General features: G+C 44.9%; 2 protein-coding genes across 4 annotated transcripts in view; one reads left to right on the top strand and one right to left on the bottom strand.

Moving 5' to 3' along the window:
- Window positions 1–5850, bottom strand: part of sec23ip (SEC23 interacting protein) — an 83131-nt gene extending 77281 nt beyond the window's left edge. For both annotated transcript variants that reach the window (XM_055646830.1, XM_055646829.1), the window contains exon 1: window positions 5681–5850. In XM_055646830.1, the coding sequence (XP_055502805.1) occupies window positions 5681–5801 (121 nt within the window). In that variant the 5' untranslated portion in view covers window positions 5802–5850. The remainder of the gene's footprint in view (window positions 1–5680) is intronic.
- Window positions 5851–5960: 110 nt separating this feature from the next.
- Window positions 5961–27161, top strand: part of mcmbp (minichromosome maintenance complex binding protein) — a 30938-nt gene continuing 9737 nt past the window's right edge. The window contains exons 1-11 of one of the 2 annotated variants that reach the window (XM_055646834.1): window positions 5961–6099; window positions 6130–6192; window positions 12338–12417; window positions 14512–14652; window positions 16011–16052; window positions 16827–16928; window positions 17245–17374; window positions 19023–19171; window positions 19502–19599; window positions 24442–24620; window positions 25760–25883. In XM_055646834.1, the coding sequence (XP_055502809.1) occupies window positions 6132–6192; window positions 12338–12417; window positions 14512–14652; window positions 16011–16052; window positions 16827–16928; window positions 17245–17374; window positions 19023–19171; window positions 19502–19599; window positions 24442–24620; window positions 25760–25883 (1106 nt within the window). In that variant the 5' untranslated portion in view covers window positions 5961–6099; window positions 6130–6131. Of the gene's footprint in view, window positions 6193–12337; window positions 12418–14511; window positions 14653–16010; window positions 16053–16826; window positions 16929–17244; window positions 17375–19022; window positions 19172–19501; window positions 19600–24441; window positions 24621–25759; window positions 25884–27161 lie in introns of both variants that reach the window. The other variant, XM_055646831.1, reaches the window with a different exon arrangement.

The raw sequence follows: 27161 nt of genomic DNA on the forward strand, positions 1-27161 counted from the left end.
AATCGTCTCTGCACACCTTCCAGCATAACAACATCGTTCCTATAATAGGGTGATGAAAACATAACACGCCTCCAAATGTAGTACCAAATTATAAAAGCAATCAAATGCATTTATATAATTTGTTAACTCAATTTAGAATTGTAAATAACTTGAAACATGCCTCATTCACAGAGCCATTCTGTCCATTGAAATAAATAGCTGTTGAACCTACACCAGATCCCACCTGGTACAGGTGCACAACCTTTTATCCGGTGTTCCAGAAACCGAAAAGCTCCGAAAACCGGCCATTTTTTCCAGATGTCGTCTGCGCACCAAAGCTCGCGTTTGGCGCCAAACTTGACCCAAAACGACCCACGGTCAACCCAGGTCTGTACTACTGTAGCGGCTGCCTCCTCCCTGGAGACCGGGAGACGCTTAAACATCTGTAAATCATTGCTTAAATGTTAGTCAGTTAGTTTGGAGGGCTTTTATGTGAAGGGGGGTGAAGGGGTAAACTTTAATTCTTACTCCCCTACCTGGTCGGAGAGGCGGGGAGCGGTCAATGCCTTACTGGGTCGCCGTGCAGTAAGCTCCGCAGCGCTGTGGCCGTTGGGGCTGCGGGCGGCGCCAGTTGTAGCTCCGACCCCGGCAACTCTACCCCTGGCTGCGAGGCGCTCCAAATCCAGCGCGGCCCGCGGCCGGACGCCCCAGCTCCGCAAATGTCGGGAGTCGGCAGCGTCGCAGCGCTGGGAAACCAGCGGGGAGCGGGCAATGCCTTACCGGGTCGCCGTGCGGCAAGCTCCGGAGCGCTGTGGCCGCCGACACACAACATCGCGGAGCATCGCTGGATTTGGAGCCGCGCAGCCAGGGGTAGAGTTGCCGGGGTTGGAGCTCCAACCGGCGCCGCCCGCGGCCGGACGAAGCCCCCAACTCCGCGGCTCCAAATCCAGCGACGCTCCGCGATGTTGTGTGTTGGTGGCCACAGCGTTCTGGAGCTTGCCGCACGGCGACCTGGTAAGGCATTGCCCGCTCCCCGCTGGTATCCCAGCACGGCGACGCCGCCGACTCCCGACATTCCCGGAGCTGGGACGTCCGACCGCGGGCGGCGCTGGATTTGGAGCCGCGCAGCCAGGGGTAGAGTTGCCGGGGTCGGAGCTCCAACCGGCGCCGCCCGCGGCCGGACGGAGCCCCCAGCTCCGCGAGGTTGGGAGTCGCCGACCAGGTAGGGGACTAAGAATTAAAGTTTCCCCCTTCACCCCGACTCCACCACCACCACATAAAATCCCTCCAAACTAACTGACTAACATTTATGCAATGAGTCTCCCGGTCACCCGGGAGGAGGCAGCAGCTCCAGACTTTTCAAGCCGCCCGCGCTACCTACCTAATCTACGCTAAAAATCTTCCATTCTGAAATCCGAAAATGTCCGAAATCCGACAAGTGTCTGGTCCCAAGGCTTTCGGATAAAAGGTTGTGCACCTGTACCCTTTTAGTGGACCGTTTTCTCAGTGTAACAGCAGAAAGTTGGCCTTCCATCACTGGGGTCAAGAAAAACTCAACTGTAGAGCACAATCGGAATCGCTTGCACTGTACAATGCACTTGTCTAAGAACTGCTTCAGATGGTTAAATCAAAAAAACATTGTACAATACAGTCTAAATGAAATTCTTGGAATGCAAGTCCTCGCATCTATTGTCAGCATTAGAATAGATATCTGTGGCCAAATACCAATCTTGCTGAATACTTTGTAAGTCGGAAATGCAACAGAGAGATTTTTTCCTTAAAAAGATGGTGCACAGGGAACAGACTTATCAACACAACATACTTTTTTTTTGCTAAATGTAATATAATCAATCTTCACCAGTCAGTATTTTCCACACAGAAAATATAAAAACATGTGATTGTTTGATGAGGTTCTAAGGTTGCCTCCATCAGCATTTTGCTTAGCATACAATGGCATTCACACACTCCTTACATTGTCACATGATTCCAGAAACAATATTATTGAATGCCATAGAATAATATGAGGCTGTTTAAATGATAAACATGTCAATCCCTGCAGAAATACATAACTAATGGGGTTTTTTAAATCCCCGAATATAGCACAGCCATTATAAACTGGAAACCATGCTCTGCAAGGGAAGGAGGTAGTATGAGATAAAAACCTGATCTTATCATGTCTGGAGAATGAATGATAAATTATAACTGTATATTAATATTTATCTGTACAATCCAATAATAATGGAAAAATCTGTTTATTAGCCCATTATTAATCATATTTTTGTTCCTAGGTGGTCCCTTGGAATGGAAGGTGACGCATCCAATTTGGTTTACGGCAGGGGTGTCAAACTCGCAGCCCGCGGGCCGGATGTGGCCCTCGAAAGGGCCCGATCCGGCCCACAGGATGATTTCCCCAATGCTAGAGCAGGCAGCAGCTGTCCGCAGTGTCGGCTCGGACTGCGGTCGCGCATGCGTGGTACGACCCGGCGCACATGAAGTCGCATTTTGCCCGTGACCTAAAATGAGTTCAAATGAGTTTGATACCCCGGGTTTATGGGTTCTGAGATGGCTGATAAGGCCAATGTGCAAACTGTTCACTTCTATAGATGGGGCTGGAGGTGTCACAGGTGGCGGGAGAGTTTGAGAGCTGAAGCGTTCCCTATACATGATTTCAAGATAAACATCCTGTGCATAGTTAGACACAGAAATAAGAAAATTGTTGGTTAAATTGCCAGCTCCTCAAGAAGTCATGGTTTTAAAGTAATTCACAAGACCTAGTATTTAAACATATGGAATTACGCTGTTGATTTATTTTGAACACAATCTCAGAAAACAAAACTTGCCATTGAATAACTGACAAAGAACATCCATGACTCTGGGAAATAGTTTGCAGGCATGGAATCTCACTCTATCATACAATTTCAGATTTTTATACTTTTGCTTGTTTTTCCCCCATCCCAACTTTCTCAATCGAATCATTCCTTCCCTCTCCATGCTGCTGTCCATAATTAAATCATCACTTTTCCTGGTTTCGTCTTTGCATCCCTCAGTACAGATTCTTCAACCCTGTGGGTTAAGGAGATGGATAGTTTTATCTCTCTTCACCCAGATAGCCTGGGTAGTATCAAACTACTTTTTGATTTCTTATTACTCCAACTTCCAATGTAAAAGAAAGATCTTCCAGTTATATAGACATATGGCATGAAAACAGGCCCTTCGGCCCAACTCATTCATGCCAACAAAGGTGCCCCATTTAAGCTACTCCCACTTTCCCGTATTTTCCCTTTATCTCTTTCTTTTCTTATGCATGTACCTGCCGGAATGTCTTTTAATTGGTTTCACTGTACCTGTCTCATCTACTTGATCTGGCAGCTTGTTCCATTTACCCACCACCCTATGTGTGGAAAAAGTTGCCCCTCAGGTTCCTATCCTGTTGAATGGAGAACGTTGTTCTTTACCCAGATTTATCCCAATTGGCAGGAAACATGAAAAAAGGCTAGGATTTTGAAAATTAGCACATTACAGTACATCAAGGACTTCAATTCTCCTTATTACATGACAATTTGTATGCTTTTCTGAGTCCACTAATTTTTCATCCAATGCTTGAATTTCCAGCGCCCTCAGCTGCAAATTAAAATTATCCCATAAATAAATGAACATCAAGACCTACAATAAGTTGGGAACCATTTTAAAATTTTAGCAGCCACACCAGGATACTAGCCTTTAGCCCACTTCTCCAGTAAATAATTAAATTCAGGACTCTGTTGTGAATGTGTGGGGAAGATCAGAACTTCCTTCCATAAGTGAATCGCAAATTTGCTGGCAGCACTTCACCAACAGATTTTTCATAGAGTCTAGCAGTGAAGCACAAGCTTGCTGCAATCCCTTGTCTGAACCGATGCCAAGTCTCCTGATGCAGGAAGAGCAAACTCAGTCATCTGAATAGGAGACAACTAAATAGATTAAGGTATCAGAAGCAAATGCAAATTAATTTATAGTATTATAAATTTAACTTTGGTTAATATTTTAATCGCTTAATAATTCATGTTTTTAAAGTGTTTCATTGATAATTGACCTTTTGCACATTATTGTTGAGCAAGTGCAAGTACAAGTGGGAAGTTCTGGCACAACCTACCAATTATTCCAGGTTGGTAGATGTGCCTTTACAACAGGATGTGGCCTGACAGAGTAGCTTACAATCCTGTAGTATTATTCAAGATAAACAGTTGCCTTGGCTCACATTTTTTCATCCAGAATACATTAACTGCTTACTCGTTTCACCAGTAAATGGACATTACCTGCATAAAACAAGTGATCTGTCTTCCTATATAACCAATCTCTAATTACAAAATACTAAATACAAATATTATGTAAACATTCCAGTCCTTTCCACACTGCAAGGCTTTTTATAACTGTATAATTGGAACAAACGACTCAAACTTTCATGTACAAAAGAAACATTCTATAAAAAAAGTGCTTTACCCTGAATAAAAATATAAAGTCAAATCGAGCATTATCCACTCTTTTATAGCCTAATTCTACCTTAATCCAATATTCTACCTTAATCCAATATTTTCATCAACACAGAATCCACCACTCACATGCACAACACTTTACAGTGGCCAATTAATACGAGATGAAACCAGACCACCCAGAAGAAACCATTGTGATCACAGGAAGAACATGCAAGCTCCACATAGACAGCACCAGAGGTCATGATTGAACCAGATTCTGTATTGTAGTGATGCACTAGGTCTTCTAGCTAACCACAGAAACCGACAAGGAAACTTTTAATCCACAAAAAAAATTAGTCAGAAAATAAAAATGTATTGAGAATAACTGATTCTGTCAAAATACATTCTCTCATAAATTAGATCTTACTTAGACATTAAAAAAACTATTTCAGCAAGGTGACACATACCTTGATCAGTATACCATGCCTACAATTCAGCTCGAAAGGAGATTTGGATAGTTCCCCAAGTACTGAACAATTTAAAGTGAGTGTGTGTGTGTGTGTGTGGCGCGTGTGTGTGTGTGTGTGTGTGTGTGTGTGTGTGTGGTGGGGGTTGGTGAGGGATAGCAAAATCAATGAAGGAATACTTAAATGATCTATTATTTCCTGAGTTTGTGCAACAAATTTGGCCTCTGGAGTGGGATATGAAACTCCAGTCTTCTGACTCAGAACTAAGAGACTTGTCAACCGTGACAGTTGATCAGTGCTGCGATTCGAGCAGCCGGGAACCAGTATTAATCTCCTCAGAATAAAAGTAAATGTCTCGACATACCTGTGATAAAATGTCTAACACTTTGAGCAACCAATATGCACAACAAATTACACACTGAAGAAAATAAGTTGGTCCAGGCGATACAAACTCGTTGAGCACCGATGTTGAACTTCTGATGTTAGTTACACATTATGGGAAGGTATCACTTGAATCCCTCTTGAAACTTACACGTCAGACCAGTAGATGCTCAGTGGCAGAGGCCATGTACACTCCCACATCCATCTTTCCCACGCCCCTCCATTCAATCACTGGACAGTTACAAGTACCAGTGGGCCAGGCTCCGGCCAGGAGGGGACCCTGGGGTCAGTCCATGAGCTGCCCTCCCTACACTCGGCCCCTCCAACACAAGACAAGACACCACAACAAGCAGCTCCCCTCCCCTCCCTCCCTCCCTCCCACGGCCCAGCTCAGTCACCCACCGGCTGAGAGAAGGCTCGAGTCCGCCGCCTGGGCCTGGCTGACGGGGATGAAGGGCACGGGGAAGCTGAAGTCGGTGTCGGACGAGAAGAGCAAGTTGGCGTTTGGTTTCTTCTCAGCCATCTTGGCCCCTTCCTCCCTGTGATTATTACACGTAGCAGCGGCTCCGCGAAGCAACGCAACGCCCGGCATGGAGGTCAAAGGGCAACGGGGGGGGGGCGGGCGGGCGTGAGCAGGGCGACCTGCGTCTGACGTCACGTCGGCGGGCGTAAGGAGTGATGCGGGTTTCCCGCCATTGACACAGCTGGCGGCTCCGGGCCGGCGCGCGAGCTACGGAACTTGGAACTCTCGGGGACGTGAAAGTTGCACCGAGCGCGTGGTGGAGCCGGGGACCCCGCAGGTGGTGCAGCAGCAGCAGCAGCAGCAGCAGCAGCAGCAACAGCAGCAGCGACGATGCCGGGCGGCGGCGACGACTGGGTGAACCATCCCCTGGGCGCCGTGCACCGCATCTTCGGTCAGCACGCCTTTGTGGCCTAGCCTCTTACCTCCTTATCTAAAGAAAACAAACTCGCCCGTGATCGCCTCCGGAGACGGGTGCATGCATGCTGTAGGCCTTCAGAGCAAAGATCTTAGAGCAGATCTTTGCTGCAGAGCACCGATGCCCTTCCCCTCCTGCCCCCCCCCCCCCTCCTCTCTTCATCATTTAGCGTTCAATTGGGGAACGTTGCTGGGGTTGTGTCAATTCTTCATCAAATTGCCTGAGTAACTCAGCGGGTCAGACCACTGGCTTCCTGACCCGCTGAGTTACTCCAGCATTTTGCATCCTTCTCTGGGAATCACTAGCATCTGCAGTTTGTCAAAATGCAATGCCTTTAAATATGAGCTATTCTATGTAAACTCCACAGATAATTTAAAGTGCGATGTATTACAGGGCACCGGTATTTCCGTGTGCTTTTGATGAGGAGGAGGGGGAGTTAAGTGGAAGAGGGTTGTGGAGACATGAAATTAGATTATTTGATTTTCAAAAACTTTTGTGTTTTGCATCTGAAATCGACATGGTTTTGCGCGTAATTTGTGTTTTTGGTGCGCACGGCAGTTCTTTGGTTGATAGGGAGCTACATCGCAAGTGCGTAAATATAACAGAAATATTGCAGGTATTTAACATAACGGGCAGTAGAGGGAAAGAAACAGGGTTCATCTTTCAGTGGATGAGCTTCATCGGAATATAATTTATAAAATGTACTCTGTCTCTCTCTCTCCCTCCAGGTAATCAATCTGATCGGGGTATTTTAAGGATTTTGTTTTTGGATCACATTTCCAATATCTACAGTATTTGCTTTTATAAATTCTTTGTCATTCTTGTAAAGTGTAATGCCATGTCCCCCAAAAGGATTGAGTTGCTCCGTGCGTCAAGCCCGATGACCTTACGCACAACCCCCCTATGTAGGTTGCTTTTGACAGCTCATTACATTTAGCCATTGTTCAATGGTAATTCTTGTTTTGTTAAACTGGTTAATTTAGTGGAATACCTCACTTTGGATTTGACCAAGTTTTGTCTTTAAAATAGTTCATCAACTTTGCATCTGTTAATGGATTGCATTTGATTTGTTGCAGAAACCGATTCTTGTATGATTAGTGAATATTTTTAGCTTGTCAGGCAGCATCTCTGGAGGACATGGATAGGTGGCGTTTTGGATTGGGTCTCTTATTCAGGCCGATTTTCATGTCTGGGGTGGGAGACAGAGCTGGGATAAAGGAGTGTGGGCCAACCGAAGCCTGGCAGGTGAGACTGACGATACGCTGATGGGTGGACAAAGGCTAGAGGTGAAAAGAAGCCAAAAGGGTGTAAGATGAGAAGAGGAGAGGAATGCAATGTAAAGTCAGTGAGAGGGATATAGGTTGAAGGGTTCCCGGGGGGGGGGCAAAGAAATGCACACAAAACTGGCCAAGCCTTCGGAGTTGAAAAGCTCTTTCGATTTGTGCGACCAGAATAGGAAAATATAATAGAAGCTGCAAAAGCAACTTGTAGGCAAGTTTATCACAAAGCTTCTGATTTTATTCACAGTGTGTGGTGACTACCCAATCTTCCCTGTGATATGATTGAGAAATTGCGGTTGAGGAAGAAAGATTTCAATGTTGTCTTCCTTTTTGTATTTCCTTATACCTTGTCCTTGAAGCTTCTAGAGAGCAGGCATGATCAATTGTATTGAGAAACCCAAATGCTCTCTTTGTGAAATATTCAGTTTGGCTGTTAAATATTTTAGTCATTTGTTGATTGAGTTTGGAAGCTGCATTGTTGCCTTTCATTACACCCACAAACTGGATTGTTTTCTAAACTAGCACGATGTGGGGCTTGGTATGCATCCGTGCTATACTGTTGCTGCAGCTTTTTGGGTCGTGCCTTGCATTCGAGGGACACACTCTGAGTGTGGGGTCTGAAGTGGCTTCAAAGGCCAACATGAGACCTGCAGACCCTGCAACAGATTGGACAGGAGATGCTGACGGGACGGACAGGCAGGTGATAGTTTGCGAGGTGGTACACTCCCTGGGTCATTTGCATTGGACTGCTGTGAGCTGTCAGCATAAGGAAGCAAGGATCTCTATACTATTGTAATGAAGGGCTGCTTCAGTGGGGATTTGAGAAGTTTGTGACACTGGTAATCTTTTGTTATTCAAACAGCAGCATCTCCAACTGGCACATTGGTGCAGTAGTAGAGTTGCTGCCTCACAGCGCCAGAGTCCCAGATTTCATCCTGACCTCGGGTGCTGTCTGTGTGAAGTGTGCACTTTCTCCCTGTGACCGCGTGGGTTTTTTCCGGGTGTTCCGGTATCCTCCCACATTCCAAAGACATGCAGCTTTGTAGGTTAATTGACCTGTCAATTGCCCGTAGTGTGTAGGATGCAAACCCAGGATAACATAGAACTAGTGTACAGGTGATCGCTGGTCGGTGTGGGCTGAAGGGCCTGTTGCCACACTGTATCTCTAAACTAAAGTAAACCCAGCAGAGTGTGCAATTTGGGATAAAACAGCTGTCCATCTGGATGGAATTAGACTTTCAGTGCCGAAGTTATTGACTGGGGAGAGAAAAAACTCCCCTTGTCTGTGTTCACCTGACACGTTTTATCCTGTCCCTCCCAGCTTTCTACCCCCACCCCCTCTCATCAGCCTAAAGAAGGGTCACAATCCAAAACATCACCTATCCATCTTCCGCAGGAGTGCTTCCTGACCTGTTGAGTTACTCCAGCACTTTGTGTCTTTTTTTTGTGTGTAAACCACCATCTGCAGTTTCTTATTTCCATAGAGAAGGTTGATGCTGGTTTGGATGAATTTTGCAGAGATGTTGTTTGTGTTTCTCTGCGTCCCTGAGGTGCATGGAAGGTAGGAAGATCACTGCTGCAAGTAGATTAGGATGCTTGTATCAGGTGTGAAGTCTTGTTATTCAGACACTGGCAGAAAAGCTGTGCAGACACACAGAAGGCGGTGTATTAATGCCTGCCTTCACTGAGAGGTGGTTCCTGAAGTAGGGGAAGCAGTTCATGTTTTCCAAGGTCTTTATCAAAGGTCTTGATTGTTAGGAGGGTATTTGTTGTTCAGCAGGGTCACGCAAGTTGAGAATCTTAGCTTTGTGAAGTTGTCTATATAGACTTCAGTAAGGCCTTTAAGGTTCAGTATGACTGGCAGTTGTGGAAGGTTGGATCACATGGTTTCCAGGGATAGCTCGCTGTGTGGATACAGAATTGGCTTCATGGAAAGCAACAGTGAGTTGTTTTTCGGACTGGAGGCTGAGTGATCTTATAGAAATGTATAAAATCATGAGGGGAATTGATGAACCAAATGTTGTTGGTTTAACGTGGGAGGAGATTGATTTAATAGGTGGTGGTGAGTTTATGGAATTAGTTGCCAGAGGAGTTACTTGTGGCAGGTGCAATAACAACATTTAAAAGGCATGAGGCTAGGTACATAGATAGGAAAGTTTTAGAAAGATACGGATCAAATATGAGGCATCTAAGCTAGCATAGGGTCTTCAGCAAGGTGCCAGGTTGCATTGGGTTAGGTATGAGGTTGAACACGTCCACTTGGGGTCTGCATTGACGGGTAGGGCCTGTTTCTGTGTCCTGTGACATTAAATGCAAAACATTTCTCTTGCGTATTTTAATGCAAGAACTAACAATCACTTGGATTGCCGCTTTCCTTTAGTTTAGAGATAGAAGACAGAAACTGGCCCTACGTCCTTCTGAGTCCATGCTGACCATCATCACCTGTTCATACCAGTTCTATGTTATCCCATTGTCATCTACTCCTGATGAGTTGGGGTAATTTATATCGGCCAATTGATCTGTCTCTGCAGGATGGAAGACTAAAGATGCCATTTAGCTCCTGCCTTTAATTTTACTTTGGAGATACAGCGTGGAAGCAGGCCCTTTGACCCACTGAGTCCCACGCTGTCCATCACCCTGGTTCTATATTATCCCATTTTCAATCCTACACACATGGGGCAATTTACCGAGGCAAATTAACCTACAAACGTGCACGTCTTTGGGATGTGGGGGAAACCGGAGAACTCGGAGGAAGCCCACTCGATCACAGAGAATGTCCAAACTCCTAATTCTGTACTGCTGCCATCAATCCCAGCCGCTGCCATCTTTGTGACACCTTTGTGGTTGAACGGGAGTCCATCTAACCTCTAATAACCTTTTCGAATCGGTAGCTTTATTAGCCCCATGTCCACTCAGCCAGAAAGCCCCTATACCAGCCGGCCTTGCAGTGTTATTCTGCCTCTGTCTTTGCTTCAAGCTCTTGCAATCCATGCCCATTTTGTGTTTAATTTGATTATTTCAATGTTCCCCCCACCTGGTCTCCCGTCTTCTCCAGATCTATATGTATCTCAGACTTGCTTCCTATGTCAGTGATCTTAATTGACTTTCTGATCTGCTTCGCCTTCCCTTCAGTTATCTTCAGTTCATTTCTTGTTATCTTGTCCTGTTTTACACAGCATTGCCGCTCAATCTCTGCAACGGATTTGCGGGACATGAGTGAGGCCAGCGAGCGGCAGGAGAGAGGTTTTTAGACTGAGAGCTGCCCGAGGTGAGCGGGGGCCGGCAGAAGGTGCTGAGGTGGCGGCCGGTTCCGCTGTCTGGCCCAGAGGCCGCTCACAGCCACCCAAGCTGCTTCGCCCCCCCCCCCCCCACCCCCACCTCAATGCAGTGGCTCCGTGCAAGGAACGTCGCAAGTGGCATTATCCCGATCCCCTCCTTCACAACATTCGTGCCCTCCCCACAACTTTACCCCGGGCCAGACTCCCCAAACGCTGTGAAAGGAGCTCTCCCCACACCCCGGGAAATACGGTATTTAAAAACATCACCAAGAAATGTACTTACCACATTATCGGTACACAAACTCCATTCTTCTCTCTCTATTTCCTAAGATGCACTTAAAATAATGCCAATCCATATTTGAAAACCCCACCATGCGCAGTAAGTAGGCTGCTGCGCCCGTGCAATGCTGCAAAGGCAGAATTTCTGCTGCCTTCAGCCCCGCTTGAAATTGACGGCTTGAAGCAGCGCTGACGGCACTTGGGCTGCACAGACCTTCAAGGGTTACAAGCGCTGTGGTTGAAAGGATCAGAGAATTATGCCTACCTAAGAGATCGATCTCTTAGATAGGCATAATTCTCCCATGCCCTTACTATTTATATTTAGTTATTACCATTTTATAATTTTAGTCAGGGTAGGCAGTGCCACCTTGTCTACCCTGGTGGCACGTGCCTGGTATGTATCACAAACTGCAGAAATCCCAGCACAGATCCCTGCGCAACTAACGTGGTCATAGATGGAAAGAGTACAGAGAAGATTTACGAGGGTGTTGCCGGGACTCGAGGCTCTGACCTATAGGGAGAGGTTGGGCAGGCTGGCACTCCTTGGAGCGCAGGAGGATGAGGGGTGATCTTAGAGAGGTGTATAAAATCATGAGAGGAATAGATCGGGCAGGCGCACAGAGTCTTTTGACCAGAGTTGGGGAATCAAGAACCAGGGTGCATAGGGGAAATTGAAAAGATTTAATACGAATCTGAGGGGTAACTTTGGACCAAAAATTGTGTTTCCACGCTGTCTGACTATCTCCAGCCGGAATTGTGTCCTTCAACAACTAAATTACAGTTAATCCTGTACAATTTAATCTTCTGGATCAGCGTTCCATGGGGGGAGGCTTTATCAAATGCCTTGCTGTATCCTAAAGCTGTATCTTTTGATCTTTGTGTTCTCTGCCATGTAGGACTTTTTCTTGTTATCTATCTTATCACTGTCTCATGAATTTGTAGTGGTGCTTTCAGCTGTCCAAACCCCATGCTCTTCAACACGGAACATCGCACAGGAATAGGCCAGATTAAACTCCGACTGCCATTTCTCTGCCCATCTTTCCTTCGCCCTCCCTCATTTTATAATTCTTAAAACCTCATTGAGCTTGTGTTTGGCCCCCAGCTTGTATCTAGGTCTTTGTTTGTCTGAACTGAGTGATACACCCTGGGGCACGTGTGTTTAAGCTGTGTTTAAAATGCATGTATTTGTTCAGCTGGTATCTTGTTAGGACATCTACACGGATCTCCAGATAATGTTACTCCGGGATAAGGAAACATTTCTGAAGTTTGGGTCTTAATTTGCAGCTCAAAACAGTGCAGACTGGGAGAAGAAAGTGGTGGAATTTTTCTGGGAGAAGCTGAAGGAGACAACTGCGGCCAACTGGGTGAGAGATTATTTTATAACATTATTCTACCGCTCCTTCTGAAATAAACACAATAATCATTGGTGTGAGTTGAAACAATTATTATTGCATATTCAGGCGTTCAATAAATCTTGCGTCAGAATTTCCAAGCACATTTAAGACTGAATGACGGCTATAATAAATCAGGTGGGTGATAACCATGCAATTGGACCAAACACTTTGAAAGCTGGCAGTATATTTTGCTTAATGATAGGATTAGATCAAGTTAGATTTTTCATATTACTGACAATAATTTGTACTTTGGTATGGCAGGTATATGTGCCACTGGTAATAAATCCCATAGCTAAATTGCTGAAAATGCTCTTGTGTTGGAAAGATAATGTGAATCCTAGTAACCACCGAACCAGTGCCATTTCTGTTATCTGCAATTTTGATTTTTGACTTGGTTGGCTGAAGCAACTTCTGATTTCACTTGCAATTAGAATCTCTTCCTTTTTAGGTCCAAAATCTTCACTTAACTCTCATTTAAAGGTCATCTCTATGAACTTGTTGGAAATCTAAAATGTTATGACTTGCTTTATCCTCGGTATTAGAAAACATTTACACTTGTCTCTTCCCTTTGTTGTCTTTTACAACTTGCTCAAAGAGCCAGATTTTATGGAATTAACTTTGACACGTCCACTTTTTGTTTGGTCCACGAGCTTTTACTATTCAATTTGCTGCGATTTGAGAAGTATTTCAGTGTGTCCCCCAGTCTGGCTTCTGCTCTGTCTCGGACCCCAAGAAACTGCAGGGAGTTGTGCTCTGTGCATTCCCCCTCCTGCAGTCAACACCCTCAGCACCTCGCTCTGCCTCGGAAAAGCAGCCAGCATAACCAAGGACTACTTGCACATGGTTATTCTCTCTTCTTCCCACTCCCTAAGGCAGAAGGTGCAAAAGCTTGAAAGCATATACCACCAGATTCTAACATAGCTTAGTTCTGCTGTTATCAGGCTCTTGAGTGAACCTCTCGTATGCTATGAAGAACATTGATAGGTGACGTTCGGGGTTGGAACCCTTCTTCAGTCTCAGCCATTCATTGCGTCTCTGAGAATTGGAGATGTGGCCCACTTCACTCCATGCGTTTGTAATCCATTGATCTTCTGTGGCCTCGAGTCATACAGTGTGGAAATGCTCCCTTCAGCCCAACTTGCCCATGCCAACCAGCATTCCCCATCTACACAAGTTCCATTTGCCTGCATTTGGTCCATGTCCCTCTAAACCCACCCTATCTGCATACCTGTCTAAATATTTCTTAAACATTGCAATAGTACGTGCCTCAACCGCATTATCCAGCAACTCATTCCATACACCCATCACCCTTTGTATAAAAAAAAAAGTTACCCCTCAGGTTAATGTTAAATCTTTTCCCTTTTCATCTTAAATCTATGTCTTCTGGTTCTCATTTCCCCAACTCTGGGCAAAAGACTGCATTTACCCAAACTATTCCTCTCAGGATTTTGTACACCTCTGGAAGATCACCCCTCGTCCTCCTGCGCTCCAAGGAATAAAGTCCTAGCCTGCTCAACCTCTCCCCATAGTTCAGGCCCTCGCATCCTGGCAACATTCTCGTAAATCTTCTCTGCACCCTTTCCTGGTTGACACCATATTTTCTATAACATGGTGCCCAGAACTGAACCCAGTAGTTTAGTTCAGAGATACAGCAAGGAAACAGTTTCTTCAGCCCACTGAGTCCGCGTCCACCAGCTGTACCCGTGCACTGGCTCTGTCCTACACTACGGACAATTTACAATCTTTACCAAAGCCAATTAACCCACAAACCTGTACGTCTTTCGAGTGTGGGAGGAAACCGGAGCATCCGGGGAAAACCTACCCGGTCACAGGGAGAACGTACAAACTCCGTACAGACAGCACTCGAGGTCAGGACCAAACCCAAGTCTCTGGCGCTGTACGGCAGCAACTCTACCGCTGCACCATCGTGCCGCCCCAATACTTTAGTCTAGTCTAAATGTGGCCTCGAGTCTTACGCAGCCGTAACATGACACGTCAGCTTCTATACTCGGTTGTTCTACATTAACGATGTGAATGATATGCATTTTCCCTTCGTGCTGGCAGGTGCCTTCCTTGAATGATGTTCCACTGCATTACTTGAAGCCAAATAGCTTGGTGAAATTCCGCTGCATGGTCCAGGACATGTTTGATCCAGAGTTTTATATGGGAAGTTATGAGACGCTGGAGTTAAATGCCAAATCTAAGGTGGGTATTTAAGACTGTTCCAAGCCAGAATGGGAAATGATGGCTTTCGGGGTTTCATATTGTTTCTTGACTGATGGGTTGCCCAGTTTTCTCTGCTGTAAATTGACAAAAGGAGACAATCCTCTTTTACAGCTGTCTGCGGTTTTCAGTAGCGAGTTGAATATTAAAATGAGCGAGCTGTTATGACATGCGAGATTTGCAATTCAAATGACAAACATTGTTGGGTATAATGACATGGTTACATATGAAGGAAATGGTTTGTAAATATTGTAAATATATTGATTGAATGATACGGAGTGTGAACAAGTCCTTCGACCAGCCCAGTTCGTACCGATCATCCGTTTACATTAGTTCAGTTATCCCAGGAGTGGGAGATTGCAACCTTCACGTGGTCCGCCCTGTTTCGACAAATGCAATCAACCCGGCGTGCACAATCAAATAAGATCTAATAGAACAAGTTGTCCAACAACTTTAGGCTGTGCATGCCATACGCAAGAAGAACAGATTCAGATTCAGATTCAATTATCATTGTCATTGTCAGTGTACAGTACAGAGACAACGAAATGCATTTAGCATCTCCCTGGAAGAGCGACATAGCAAATGATTTGAATAAATAATAATAAGTGTCGGGGGGGGGGGGGGGGTGGTGATTGGCAGTCACCGAGGTACGTTGTTGTCCCAAAAGTTCCCACAAAAGTTATCCCACTTTCTCATTCACTCCCTACACACCAGGGGCAATTTACAGAGGCCAATTGACCTACAGATCTGTACAAGTACATCTTGGAATGTGGGAGGAATCCGGAGCACACCGCTTTCACCCTTGTTTCCTATTACTGCACTTGAAGCAGAATTTTATCCCTTGAAATGAAACCAGGACTGATTCTCTCTTGACTATGAAGATAGACACAATGCTGGAGTAACTCAGTGAGACGGGCAGCATCTCTGGAGAGAAGTAATGGGTGACATTTCGAGTCGAGACCCTTCTCCAGACTGACGTCAGGGGAGTGGGAGGTACACAGATAAGGAAGTGTTAGGTGTGAAAACAGGACAAAGGGAATGGAGATCAAGGAAAATGTAGAGTACATTGTTAGCTGGGAGAAGATACAACAAATTAAACGGATAAAATGTAGACGGAGACAGTAAAACTGGTCAAAGAACTGGGGTGGAGAGAGGGAAAACCATGGTTACTTGACGTTCCTCCTGCTCTCTTGACTATATTTGTACATCGTGTAATTACATCTTGTCCATGCTTATAATTATAATTACATTTCAAACTTTTAATTTTTATCAGAGCTATGTTTAAAATTTAAAAAAAAGATATTTCGCAATTTAGAACATTCAAAACTTCTTTTTGGTAGATTCTACACTTTGGAAAATACAAAGATGTTGCTGAATGTGGGGTAAGTAACCTCATGGTATTTTTTCAGTGCAGTTTGTTTTTTATTTTATGTCAACTACTGAATCTATCTTTTAAATTGGATGAGTGAATGATAGGTTGAGGGATGTCAATGTGCTGGTTAGCTGCACCTTCACTCGCTTGCAGCAGATGGAGCCAGCACTATAGGTTATGTCAGCCAAATACTGAAAAGGAAGGCAATTTTCAAAGGCACCTTTGCTAACATAAACTAACATTTTGTTCGGCATAGAAGAGTCTCTCTCCGCCCCCCACCTTCCTCCCAATACCTGCTCTGTATCCTTCATTTTACTGGTTAATTTCAACTTTTATTTGAAAAATAGCCATGCGTGCATTAATGATGCTACACGTTTGCAAATAAAAAGAATTCTGAACGACAAAATGTCAGCTTCATTGCTGTTAGACCTCCCCTATTAATGTGGGTTGGATCACATTTTAAGTTTTCAGAATTCTTATATATTTTGGTTCCTTGAAGATATTTTGCTGAGATGTGAGGTGCCAACACTGCCCGTGTCACTGCTAATGTAATTAGTGTGTTTAAACACGCTGTGGATTGAATGTTTTGTTGCTTGGTGCTCGCATCACGAGGCTGTATATCCTTTTTCCAGCAGGATATTGATTACAAGCTTGTTGTCAACTACAGTAGGTGCCCTGGATGAGATTAAATCAGTTAAAATGGTTTGCATTTCTTGCATTGCATTGGCTTGGTCTTTGGTAACTTAATTTTGTGAGAATGTAACTGATTTTATTTTCTTCTCAGCCCCAGCAAGAGATTGCCTTGGACTCTCCCAAATATGTCACTCGGGAGAGGCAAACATTTTATTGTATTCCCGTGCCTGGAGAATCGGAGTGGGTCAAAGAAATATCCTTTTAGTGGCTGTGATTTCTACATTTTCCACCATTCATTCCTTGCCACAGATGGACATAGAGGAAAATGTCATTGGGTGTTTTTAAAACAGAGATCGATAGGTTCTTGATGAGTACGGGTGTCGTCAAAGGTTACTGAAAGAAGGCAGGAGAATGGGGTTGAGGGAAATATTGATCAAATGATGGAGTAGACTGGAATGGCCTAATGCTGCTCCTGTGTCTAATGACATCAACCCACAAGGCTTTTTGTCTGATTTTTATGAATGAAAGGGACCTGGGATTGGGCTGTTTTCCTTAACCTGTTTCCGCACGTCTATGCCAGTGCCTGTCAAGCTCGCGGCAATCCTTCCACATCCTACACTCCCAGTCGACACAAGAGGAGTTATGAGGAGGACGAAGACATGGAAATGCATCCGCCCAAACTAAAAGAGCAGTGTGCAGGTACAGGCTTGTATGTGGCCATCCCAACCCGGCCTATTGCTCTGCGGGGGAAATAATGAGCTGGTTACTGCAAGGTAACGCCCTCCATCCCGCTGCATAATTAATACATAATCGCCTGAGAGGAGACGGCTCACTCATCTGACCAGTTTCTCTTGCTGAATGCCGATTAATTTTTCCACTAGTGGGAGAGTCTAGGACCAGAGGCCATAGCCTCAGAAGAAAAGGACGTACCTTTTAGAAAGGAGATGAGGAAGAAGTCCTTTCGTCAGAGGGTGTTGAAATTTGAATTAATTGTGACAGAAGGCTGTGATGACCAAGTCGCTGGGTATTTTTAAGTCGGAGATTCTTGATTAGTGCCGGTGTCAGGGGTTATGGGGGGGGAAGGCAGGAGAATGAGGTTGGAAGGGAAAAATAGATCAGCCATGATTGAATGGTGGAGTAGACTTGATGGGCTGAATGGCCTAATTCTGCTCCGATAACATGAACATCCTGCGGCTGAATATGAAGTCATCTTTGTCACTCTTCCAAACCACTGGTCTATTGCAAAACACTAGTCTTAATAGGGATAGATTTTTCAACATTTAATAAAAAAGAACGGCAGATGTTGGTTTGTACCATCAATAGACACAAAATGCTGGAGTACCTCAGCGGGTCATGCAGCATCTCCATAGAACATACATAGATGACGTTTCGGATTGGGACCTTTCTGACGAAGACCCAAAATGTCACCTACCCATGTCCTCCAGAGTTACTACCTGACCTGCTGAGTTATCCCAGCATATTATGTATTTTGTAGATTAGGGTATTGATCTTTTCAAGAAAAGTGAAGTTTAGAGTATTGAATGAAGATACCTCAGGTTGGGAGGTCATGTTACAGTTATATAAGACGTTGGTGAGACCACTTTTAGAGTATTGTGTTCAGTTGTGGTCACCATGTTATAGGAAAGCTGTTGTCAAGCTGGAAAGGTTGCAGGGAAGATTTACATGGATGTTGCCAGGCCTCGAGGGCCTGAGCTACAGGGAGAGGTTGAGCAGGCTAGGACTTTATTCCTAGGGGCGATTTTATAGAGGTGTACAAAGTCATGAGAGGAATAGATCGGGTAGATGCACAGTCTTGCCCAGAGTAGGGGAATTGAGACATAGATTTAAGGGTGGGGGTGGTGGGGGGGGGGGGGGGGGGGGGGGGGGGGAGGGCTGACCTGAGGGCTGACCTTTTTTACACTGGGTGATTGGTGTATGGAACGAGTTGCCAGAGGAGGTAGTTGAGGCAGGCACTATTACAACATTTGGACAGATATGGGCCAAATTCAAGTAGGTGGGAGTGGTGTTGATGGGACATGTTAGTTCGTGTCGGCAAGTGGGGCTGAAGAGCCTGATCCATGCTGGATGACTTTATGCTCTATATTAATTGTGGTTGTTGGATGGCGTGGGCTTGATGGGCTGAAGGGCTGATTTCCATGCTGTATCTCCAAATTGAAACTAAACTCTGAATTGGTTTGAGTGATTTGTTACAAACTTGCAAAATATGGCAATGTGTTGCTTAACAACTCGAATATGTGGTTCGCTGCCAGTTATTGATCAGGTTAAAACATTCTTTAGAAGGCAGATAAATAGAAGGTATTAATGCTGTTCCCTTGCCTAATATCAGATGGCTGCAGTACTTCGCTCGGATGTGGAGACGCCAAGCGTCTGGAAAAGGAGCCACCGGCCGGGCAGCAGAACCTGTCAAACTGCACAACGTCAATCGATCTCAATTTCCCGTTACCAGGGGAGAAAGGGCCCGCGTGCCTTGTGAAGGTACGAGGATGAAAGGCATCATGGTCCAGGGCTGCTGTGGTTCAAATCAACTGGACATAGAGCATTGGTTTTTCGACTATTGCTCTATACATGTGGGAACTTTTGTGTTTTGGAGCCATAAATCTTGTGGGGCAAAAGTTGTATGTTGTAGTAAAATAAATGTTGGAAGAGCTCAGCCAGTTAAGCATCATCGGTAGAAAGAGAAACCAGTTAATGCTTTGAGTTAAAGACCCTTCGTGTAAGTTAGTGCATTTGAATGAAAACCCCTTGTAGATGTTGGATACTTGGTTCTGTCCTGAATGGTTGTCCATGCATGTTTTATTTTGGCAGATCTACGAGGACTGGGATAGCTTCAAGGTCAATGATATGCTGGAGGTTTATGGGGTTCTATCAGTGGATCCAGCACTAGGTGTAATGAATGAAGAGAGGTAAGAGGTTATTGGATCATTCATTTATGTGATCATTAACAAAGAATAGGTTGGCCTCTTGTTGTGCCTCTTTTGAATTTTGCCTCACATTTTTAGCAGGGCTGCCAACATTGGTTGAGAGTTGGGAGTGAGAAATTTGCGAGAGACCAGGCCCGAGGGAGCATCGCGACCGGGGGGGGGGGGGCATTTTGCATTTGCATTTTTCAGCTTGAAATTGTGCAATATGGTGCATACTATAGCGAGTCTTATAACGTACACTTGAATGCAATATATATGCTGTAAATTGGATTGGAGCGTTTTTGAAAGGGGGAGGCTGTGCGATCACTGATCACTGGCCTTGGGGGTACCCAGTGAGGGAGTGGAGCAACCGAGTGGGGAGAGGGTGTGGAAGAAGGGTAGGAACTTTTTGAAATTTGATGTAGAAGTATGATTTCAATGTTTTTTGTATGAAGTATTTTTAAGAGGTTACTTTTTAAGGGGTAACTTTATCCACACAAAGGGTGATAGGTGTATGGAACAAGCTGCCAGAGGAGGTAGTTGAGGCAAGGACCATCCCAACATTTAAGAAAAAGTTAGACTGATACATGGATAGGACAGGTTTGGAGGTATGGACCAAAAACAGGTAGCATAGCTGGGACATGTTGGCGGGTGTGGGCAAGTTGTGCCGAAGGGCCTGTTTTCACACTGTATCACTCTATGACTACATTATACCTCCACCATGCATGAATGCTTCAAAATCAAGCGATCGAGTTTTATTGCCATATACTCAAGCATAGAAACATAGAAAATAGGTGCAGGAATAGGCCATCGGCCCTTTGAGCCAGCACTGCCATTCAATATGATCATGGCTATTCATCTAAAATCAGTACCTCTTTCCTGTTTTTTTCCCATATCCCTTGATGTCGTTAGCCCCAAGAACTAAATGTAACTCTCTCTTGAAAACATCCAGTGAATTGGCCTGAACTGCCTTCTGTGGTAGAGAATTCCACAGATTCACAACTCTCTACGTGAAGAAAGTTTGTCCTCATCTCAGTCCTAACTGCCCCCCCTTTTATTCTTAAACTGTGACCCATGATTCTGAACGCACCCAACATCGGGAACATTTTTCCTGCAGTTACAGTAAGTGAAAATCTAGCAGGCAAGCAGGATGCTTTCACCAACCACTCCCATTTGAAGTCCACTATCTTCCACCGTTTCTACCCAGTGCTTGGTACTTACTTCCAGCAGCCACTGGTTGTCCTCCAGGATGCACGCTCTCTCCTCTCAACCCCTCTCTCTCTCCCCTCCCCCTCTCTTCTCCCCTCCCCCTCTCTTTCCCTCTCTCTTCTCTCTCTCTCTTCCCCCTCCCTCTCTCGCCTCTCTTCCCCCCTCTCTCTCTCGCCTCTCTTCTCCCCCTCCCTCTTGTCCCCTCTGTCCCTCTCGCTCCCTCTCTCTTTCCCCTAACTCTCTCCCCCTCTCTTTCTCTCTCTCTCCCCCTCTCTCTTTCTCTCCTCTCTCCCCCTCTCTTTCTCTCTCTCTCCCCCTCTCTTTCTTCTCTCTCCCCCTCTCTTTCTTCTCTCCCCTCTCTTCTCTTCTCTCTCCCCTCTTCTCTCTCCCCCTCTCTCTCTCTCTCCCCCTCTCTCTCTCTCCCCCTCTTCTCTCTCCCCCTCTCTCTCTCTCTCTCTCTCTCTCTCTCCCCCTCTCTCTCTCTCTCCCCCTCTTCTCTCTCTCTCTCTCTCTTCTCATCCTCTCTCTCTCCTCTCTCTCTCCCCCTCTTCTCTCTCCCCCTCTTATCTCTCCCTCCATATCTCTCTCTCTCTCTCTCTATCTCTATCTATCTCTCCCCCCTCTCTCTCTCCCTCTTCTCCTCTCTCCCCCCTCTCTCTCCCTATCCTTCTCTCTCTCCCTCTTCCCCTCTCTCGCCTCTCTCTTCTCTCCCCCCTCTTCTCTCTCTCTCTCTCTCCCTCCCCCTCTTCTCTCTCCCCCCTCTTCTCTCCCCCCCCCCCCTCTCTCTCTCCCCCCTCTCTCTCTCTCTCCCCCTCTCTCTCTCTCTCTTCCTCCCTCTCTCTCTCTCTCTCTCTCTCTCTCCCCTCTCTCTCCCCCCTCCCTCTCTCTCTCCCCCCTCTTCTCTCTCCCCCCGCTCTCTCTCTCCCCCCTCTCTCTCTCTCTCCCTATCTCTCTCTCTCGCCTTCTCCCTCCCTCTCTCCCCCCCTCTTCTCTCTCCCCCTCTTCTCTCTCTCTCCCCCCTCTTCTCTCTCCCCCCTCTCTCTCTCTCTCTCTCTCCTCCCCCCTTCTCTCTCTCTCCCCCTCTTCTCTCCCACCCCTCTTCTCTCTCTCCTCCCCCCCTCTTCTTCTCTCTCTCCCCCTCTTCTTCTCTCTCTCCCCTGATCGTGGAGAATTTGTCGTCTGAAAACAAAACTCGCAATTTTGCAATGACCGCATTGGTGTCCTGCCTAATTTACTTTAGTTTAGAGATAGGCCTTTCTGTGCACTGTGTTCGTGCTGACCAATGATCACACCGTACACTCGTTCTATCCTACGCTCTCTAGGGACAATTTACAGAACCTAATTAACCTACAAACCTGCACGTCTTTGGAATGTGGGAGGAAACCGGAGCAACCAAAGAAAACTCATGTGGTCACAGGGAGAACGTACAAACTCTGTGCTGAGGCAGAGTGTTCAGTTGTAATGGCGCTCTTGGTTCTGAAGCCTGAACTCACATTGGGATGTCCTAGCCTCAAAAAGGGCGCCTGCTTTGGGCTGCTGTACTACGGACGGTACTGAAATACTGCCACTGTCTCCTGTTGCTCCCCACCGCTGACCGACCGCACCATGCCCAGATGTGGAGAAGCTGTTTACTGGGGCTTGTTTTGGGTGATCACTGGACTGGGAAGAGCCGAGCAGCTGAACACCGAGGGGGGTGGGCTGGCAGCAGCTTCCACCACGCATTGCGTCAAGCTGAATGCAATGATGGAGACTGTAGGATCCGGCTGGTCGGATGACTTGCGGAGCGGGCGGACCGCTCGCCCTGCCCCCCACGATGCCAGTCCCCACGGGCTGTGACTGCACCGAACCTTTGGGTGTCATTGCTGGGGTTGGGTCAGTTTCCCAAAACAGCAATGCTCTCGGTTACAGGTATATGATGTCATGAGGCAGCCGTTGTGGGCAACTCATTGCTACGTGAGGTGCCGGTGGACAGAAGTATCCTGATTCCTTTTTACAGCTGAAGTATAGAATACAGAGTGGGTGGCACCGATGGTAGAGGCCTGGGGTCAATCTTGAACCTCTGGTGCTGACAGTGTGGAGTTTTCACATTCTCCCTGTGTCCACGTGGGTTTCCTCCGGGTGTTCTGGTTTCCTCCCACATCCCAAAGACAGTTTTCAAGTTTATTTGGTCTCTGTAGAAATGGGAAATCTGTTAGCATTTCAACAATTAAAATTAAAATTTAAACTGAATGACAACTAATATTTTAAATATCTACAGATATGTGATTTCATGAAGAAATATATACAAAGATTTCAAATTATAATTTTAGATCCATTGGAAGAAGCAATGACTATTAAGGCTGACTCACAAAAATCAATATCATATCTATATAACAGTATTTTAAATAGAGAATTACCATCAACAGAGGCGCTTACAGAAGATTGGGAACGAGAATTAATGATAAAAATTTCAAAAGAAACATGGGAAAAGTATTTGATATATATACCTAAATCATCTATTAATTCAAGACACAACTCAATTCAATTCAAAATGCTATATAGACTATATTATTCAAAAATTAGGCTGAATATATTTTACCCAAATATTTCTCCCATTTGTGATAAATGTCTCTCAAAATGCCAATATTACACATTCTTTTGTTTCCTGTATAAAATTTCATAAATTTTGGTGTGATATTTTCGATATATTCACAAATTCATTTGACAAAAATGGAACCTAATACTGAAATGATTATATTTGGAGTAACGGGAGACGGGAACAAATTAAACATATGCCAAAATTCATTTTTTAATTATGGGTTAATAAAAGCAAAAAAAACTCATACTTAAATTTTGGAAAAATACAACTATACCAACGCTCAAAATGTGGATTAGAAATATTTTGGACACAGCACATCTTGAAGAAATGCGACTCCTAATAGATAAACAAGACCAATTCTTAACGAGTTGGTCTCCATTTATTGACTTCTTGGATTCATGTGGTGCAACAGAATCGTAAAAAACAACTGTTTCAGGTCTGGGTGAAAGATGGTCAACAATATAAAAACTCATCTCCTATCGTCGATTTGTTAATCTCTCTTCTGCTCTTTCTTCTTTCTTATTTCTCTTCCTCACTATCGTTTTCTTTTTTTATACACACTACACGTTTTTCTACTCTATTATCTCTTTCTTTCTCATTTCTCTCTTTAAAAAAAAAAAAAAAAAAAATGAAGTTGTATTTCTAATAAATGACATTAAAACATTTTTTTTTTTAAATGGTCTCTGTAAAAATTGCCCTGAGTGTGTACGTAGTGGATGAGAAAATGAGATAACATAAAACTAGTGCGAATGGGTGATCGATGGTCAGCGTGGGCCAGTTTCCATGCTCTTATCTTTAAACTAATCATGTTTTGTTTAGCTATGGAATGAAAGGGGTCATTGTTTGCTGAATTTTTGCATTTTTAGTAGCGATTGTGTTCACACCGTATAATCTCCACCCTGCTGTGAAGTCAAAGGAAAGAATTATGATTTGCCTCAATTACACAAATGTGTTGCAGTTATCGTGCAAACAAATGAAAAATACATCTTAAGCACACAGATTAGTTTTGTTTAAGATGATAGTTGGTGTCTGTAATGTTCCCTCTCCTTTCTCTTTAGTTCAAAGGGTGGTTTGTCGATTTTGGATCCGACTGAGTGTATGGACACCATGGAAGAACAGCGTGTTCACAGTCCGCCGCCCTCCTTGGTTCCAAGGCTTCATGCCATTGTAACTCGTAAACTGCAGCACGTTAACCCGCTCCTTCCTCTCACCCTGAACGATAAAGAAAACCAGGACTGTGAGTTCATCTCTCAGCTTGGCTTTATTATTCATCGTCACTGCGCACCTCCAGAACATGTCACAGACAGGCCTTTCACTTTGGAAACGATAATGAATGATGTTTATCACAATATGAGACCCAAGCTGAAATTAGCCATCGGCTGAAGATGCAATCAATAGCCTGATCATGGGTTATAAAGTGGCCTTAGGTTAGAAGGGATACTGGACTCTGAAACAATTCCTCATGGGGAATGGTACAGAGTACAACACACCGCCTTTAAAAAAAAACACAATTAGTTTATTGGAAGGATTTGAGCAATTGCTTTCCAAAAATGGTGACATTTGAAGTTGCAGAGTTAATGATAAATATACAACACCTGGACATTGATGTTGCTGTGTATCTTGTCAGGGGAACAAGTACTTTTCCAATGGTTTTCATTTTGAATGCAAAAATAGCAAAAATGAGTATGGGAAGGATTGGTATGCCAGGGCGGCTGTGAGTCAGCAGTCGGAATCTCACATGTTGGGCACTTTGTCTGTAACGAGTACCATGTTGATGGTACACAATTTGTATAAATTATGGTAGGAGTCTCATTTTGTTGTTCACAAAGTCTTTCTGCACCACAGTGCTACAAACCCTAACAATGGTCACTGTTGGTCCGAGTCCATAGATAATTCACACATCCATGTCGGAATGGCAGCACAGTGGCACAGCGCCAGGGACCTGGGTTTGATCCTGACCTCGGGTGCTGGCAGTGCCGAGTTTGTACCTTCTCCATGTGGGTTTTTCTCCGGGTGCTCCGTTTTCCTCCAACATCCCAAAGACGTGCAGGTCTGTAGGTTAATCGGCTTCTGCAAATTGCCCCTAGTGTGTAGGGTACGAAAGTGGAATAACATAGAACTAGTGATTGATGTTCAGCATGGGCTGGATTCCACACTATCTCTGAACTAAATTAAATTAAACAGGAGTACTTGAGGTCAGGAGTTCAAAATGCTGGAGCAAACGTCTGGGTGGGGGTAATAATTAGAAATTAATTGTGGTGTAGTATTGAATTGCTTGCATTTTAAAATGTACAAATATCTCCTTATCAAGCATGAGGCGATGGGGGAAGGGGTGCGTGGTGTGACTAAGTCTTTTTGCCTGGTCATTTTTTCTAGTGATCACAAACATTCTGCCTGAATTATCAACAGTCAGAGCGGAGTTGCTTGGCTTTCTTACACACGTGTTACTGGGGGACAGTCTGGCAGCTGAATATCTCCTGTTACACTTCATATCAACGGTGTAAGTATCTAATCCTTTATTTTGCATTGTGTTACTTGATATAGCAATGAAGAACTGCAGACGCTGTTTAAAACACAAAAGGACACAATGTGCTGGAGTAACTCAGGCAGTATCTCTGCAGGACATGGATGGGTGACATTTCGGGTCGACTGCAATGTCGACCCTTCAGGCTGATGGGGGGGGGGGGGGGGGGGGGGGAGGCAGGACAAAGCTGGGCAGGTGATAGGTGGACATAGGCAAGAGTGGATTTGATAGGCAGAGGGTGGGAACAAAGACCAGAGATAAGAGCAGAAGGTGTCCGATAGGTTTCAAGAGTTGTAGATTGTGAAATGTGAGGAGAATAGCAGGAGGAGGGAGAAATAGAGAGTCCAGGTGAGGCACAGGGGAAGGTGGGGGGATCTGTTAAAGGTTACCTAAAATTGGGGAATTCAAGTTAATTCTGTTGGGTTGAGCTACAAAAGCAGATAATGAGGTGCTGTTCCTCGAGTTTGTGTAGCCCCAGGACAGAAGTCAGTGCGGGACTGGGAAGGGAAGTTAAAATGTTTAGCAGCCGGGCGATCCAGTAGGTCTTGGCGGACCGAGCTCACGTCTTCAGAGAAACGGTCACTGAGTCTGTTTTTGTCTCTACGATGTACAGGAGGCCACATTGGGAACACTGGGTGTACAGGAGGCCACATTGGGAACACTGGGTGTACAGGAGGCCACATTGGGAACACTGGTTGCAGTGCAGGAGATTACTTGATATGGCTTGTGTAGAAAAAATGTAGTACACCTAATAGTTTGCACTTAAGATATTAAACAAGGTCTCCAGCAAACTTCTGCAAGTATATATTTGGCTTTAAATTTTGATGAGATTAACTTTTTCGAACAAAGGAAATCAAATTTTGTAATGAAAATATATTTTCCTTAGATGGTTACTGCAACCTCCGGTATTCATGAGCATTAGATTTGTTTAAGAAATTAAAGGTATCAACAGTTCTGGTTGCCACTTGCAAAGAAATTCTTTGCCTTGCCGTGCAAAACAGATCAGTTTGGGTACTGGTGTGATCTTTGGAATATCTGAACCATATCTTGGTGTGTTATGAAGCAGTCTGAAGAAGGGTCTAGACCTGAAACGTCACCCATTCCTTCTCTCCAGAGATGCTGCCTGTCGCGCTGAGTTACTCCAGCATTATGTGTATCTTAAGTTGTTCCAATTTGTTCTCCTAGTTTTTCAAGATTTTTTTTAAAATTCTAATTTTTGCTTGAATCAAATTAAGAACAATTACCTTTGTAGAA

The sequence above is a fragment of the Leucoraja erinacea genome, chromosome 15 (assembly GCF_028641065.1).
Source record: "Leucoraja erinacea ecotype New England chromosome 15, Leri_hhj_1, whole genome shotgun sequence".
Taxonomy (NCBI): domain Eukaryota; kingdom Metazoa; phylum Chordata; class Chondrichthyes; order Rajiformes; family Rajidae; genus Leucoraja; species Leucoraja erinaceus.